General features: G+C 41.0%; 1 protein-coding gene across 1 annotated transcript; it reads left to right on the forward strand.

The window, feature by feature from the left end:
- Nucleotides 1–2,776, forward strand: DKK4 (dickkopf WNT signaling pathway inhibitor 4). Its single transcript, XM_019440676.2, has 4 exons — nt 1–161; nt 692–842; nt 1,314–1,466; nt 2,521–2,776. The coding sequence occupies exons 1-4, from the start codon at nt 51–53 to the stop codon at nt 2,769–2,771; spliced, it is 666 nt and encodes a 221-aa protein (XP_019296221.1). The 5' UTR covers nt 1–50; the 3' UTR covers nt 2,772–2,776.

Consider the following 2,776-nt stretch of genomic DNA (forward strand, 5'->3'; position numbering starts at 1 on the left):
CCCAGTTTGGAGAACGCGGAGACAGCTGAGAAGGTCAAGGTGATTGAAGGATGGCGGTGGTGGTCTTGCTGGGGCTCAGCTGGTTCTGTGCCCCCCTGAGTGCTCTGGTTTTGGACTTCAACAACATCAAGAGCTCTGCCGACGTGCACGGGGCTCGGAAGGTAAAGTTCAACCAGGGAGCAGGGGGCAGTTCACTTGGGTAAGACTCACCGAGGTGCTAGCTGGCAAATGGGTGCAGTGATTGATGGGACTCACTTGAGAAAAGAAATCAAATAGGAATGGCACAAATACCCACATTATATTTAATTAAACTGTAGCACAGCTTCTAGAGGTAACAGATATAAATCAAAAATCTCATAACCATCTATAAGACACACATGGGAAGACATTTTCTTCCACTTACAGAAAGAGCATAAGAAATTTAAATCCTGAGTTTTAAAACTAGGACAACTTTTTAGGACAATTTTTCGAACACGAGTAACCTATGCAACACATAGGTTTCTTCATTGGAAATTTGGTCTCTCCTTTGTGGGAGAAAACCAATTATACTGAAAAATTAAGGTGCCACCTAAGGTTTGTCCCTGCATTCAAAGTGCCACTGTGATTTGGCTTCCTCCATCTCCCACTTTGAATTAAAAGTCATTCTACATCTTGTTGGATTGCCCGGCCTGTGACAAGTTTTTCCCTACAGGGTTCACAGTGCTTGTCTGACAAGGACTGCAGTTCCAGAAAATTCTGCCTCAAGCCTCAAGATGAGAGGCCATTCTGTGCTACATGTCGCGGGTTACGAAGGAGGTGCCAACGTAATGCCATGTGCTGTCCTGGAACACTGTGCATGAATGGTAAGCTGTCATAAACCCCTGTGGGACTGCTCTGCCCCATTGAACAGTGGCTTTACACTGAAGACAGCATCTGAATCTCATGCACTAGAATATTCCAAGATAGGCACTCTCTAAAGATTTCCTGGATTTATACTTGAAGTAATTTATGCAGCTGCCTTTTCTTAATGCAACAAAATAGTTTATTTCCTGGCAACAATTTTTGCCAACAACCTAGAGATAATGATTTTCAAGGAAAGGTTCAAGTTGGAACCTTACAAATTCTTTCATTTTCTGGATTCCACTTATTACTTAACCACTTTCTTTACCATATGTGCATGTAAATATTTAGTGCATATGTCCCAGAAATCTTGAAAGTTATATATAAACTGAAGGCAGAGGTACTGCCAAACTATGTAACAGTATGATAATTAGCATGTCTGTGGTTCTAGTCCTTGAAGTTAATAACTCGAACTACATCTGGTTGTTGCTCAGATGTTTGTACTACAATGGAAGATGCAACCCCAATATTGGAAAGGCAGATGGATGACCAAGATGATATAGAAACAAAAGGAACAACTGAGCATCCAATTCAGGAAAACAAACCCAAAAGAAAGCCAAATATTAAGAAACCACAAGGCGGGAAGGGTAAGAGAAGCATTCTGAGCACTCTTTTTTTTTTTTTTTTTTTTAAAGAAAAACATTTCCAGGGCGCCTGGGTGGCTCAGTTGGTTAAGCATCCAACTTCGGTTCAAGTCATGATCTTGCAGTTCGTGAGTTTGAGCCCCGCATCTGGCTCTGTGCTGACAGCTCAGAGCCTGGAGCCTGCTTTGGATTCTGTCTCCCTCTCTCTCTGCCCCTCCCCTGCTTGTTCTCTCTCTCTCTCTCTCTCTCTCAAAACTAAATAAACATTAAAGAAAAACATTTCCTCCCCCTAGCCTTTTAAGGATAGGCTGAAACTGACTTGATTCCTCTCCACTCCAGAAACACATAGGGAGTATGTCTTGTTTCTCATCTCTTTCTGTAAGCAGCTATGGAGATCATGCAGGGAGTAACATAAGGCAATCAGCAAGAGGACAGGGGAATAGCCATAATAATGAACTGGTTAGCAAGATTTTTAATTGAATTTTACACACGTATCTTTTTATAGTCTGTAATTTAACAAATGGCAGTTTCCCTTTCTAGATCCTCAGAATAAAAAATGAAGAGAAAAAAAAGAAAGTAAATGCATTAACTTTTTATTCTCAAACAAAATACAACCCACTAAAATGAAGCTTTTTACAAAATTGTAGTCTCAAATTCCAATCTGTGACAGAAATTAAGTAGAATGTTTGAAAGCAGTGAATTGGCCATTCTTGTGCCTTCAGGTTAACAGTCCCTTTTATAAGTAATGGTCTTTATGCCAGGATAAATCCCATTTAAAAAAAAAAAAAAACACTGATAAGGGATGCTTATTTCATTCCTCAAGACTGGAAATCCCATCTTCCTTTGAAAATGTTTTAACTTTATAAAACAAATTCTATTAGGTAGGGCTGAAATTTCCATTTCATATACTTTTAGTAGATTTAGCTCTGGGAGACCTGCATGCTCTATTGTTCCTTTGTGGCCTTCAGTTCTATATCCCACACCTTTACCCCAGCGATAACCCCCTCACGTGCCACTTTCCCCACTTTTGCTGCAGCCCTTACGAATCTTGTTACAGGACAAGAGGGAGAAAGATGCCTTAGAACTTTGGACTGTGGAGCTGGACTCTGCTGTGCTCGTCATTTCTGGACTAAAATTTGTAAGCCAGTTCTATTGGAGGGACAGGTCTGCTCTAGGAGAGGGCATAAAGATACCGCTCAGGCTCCAGAAATCTTCCAGCGCTGTGACTGTGGTCCTGGACTAATATGTCGAAATCAAGTGACCGGCAACCAACAACACACACGGTTAAGAGTATGCCAAAAAATCTAAACTAA

The sequence above is a fragment of the Panthera pardus genome, unplaced genomic scaffold (genome assembly GCF_024362965.1).
Source record: "Panthera pardus isolate Hobbes unplaced genomic scaffold, ASM2436296v1 HiC_scaffold_13, whole genome shotgun sequence".
Lineage (NCBI taxonomy): Eukaryota > Metazoa > Chordata > Mammalia > Carnivora > Felidae > Panthera > Panthera pardus.

Coding starts and splice junctions, on each gene's coding strand:
- DKK4 (XM_019440676.2), top strand. CDS start 51: ATGGCGGTGGTGGTCTTGCTGGGGCTCAGCTGGTTCTGTGCCCCCCTG. Junction 843..1,313: donor TGGAACACTGTGCATGAATG/GTAAGCTGTCAT, acceptor GTTGTTGCTCAG/ATGTTTGTACTACAATGGAA. Junction 1,467..2,520: donor GAAACCACAAGGCGGGAAGG/GTAAGAGAAGCA, acceptor ATCTTGTTACAG/GACAAGAGGGAGAAAGATGC.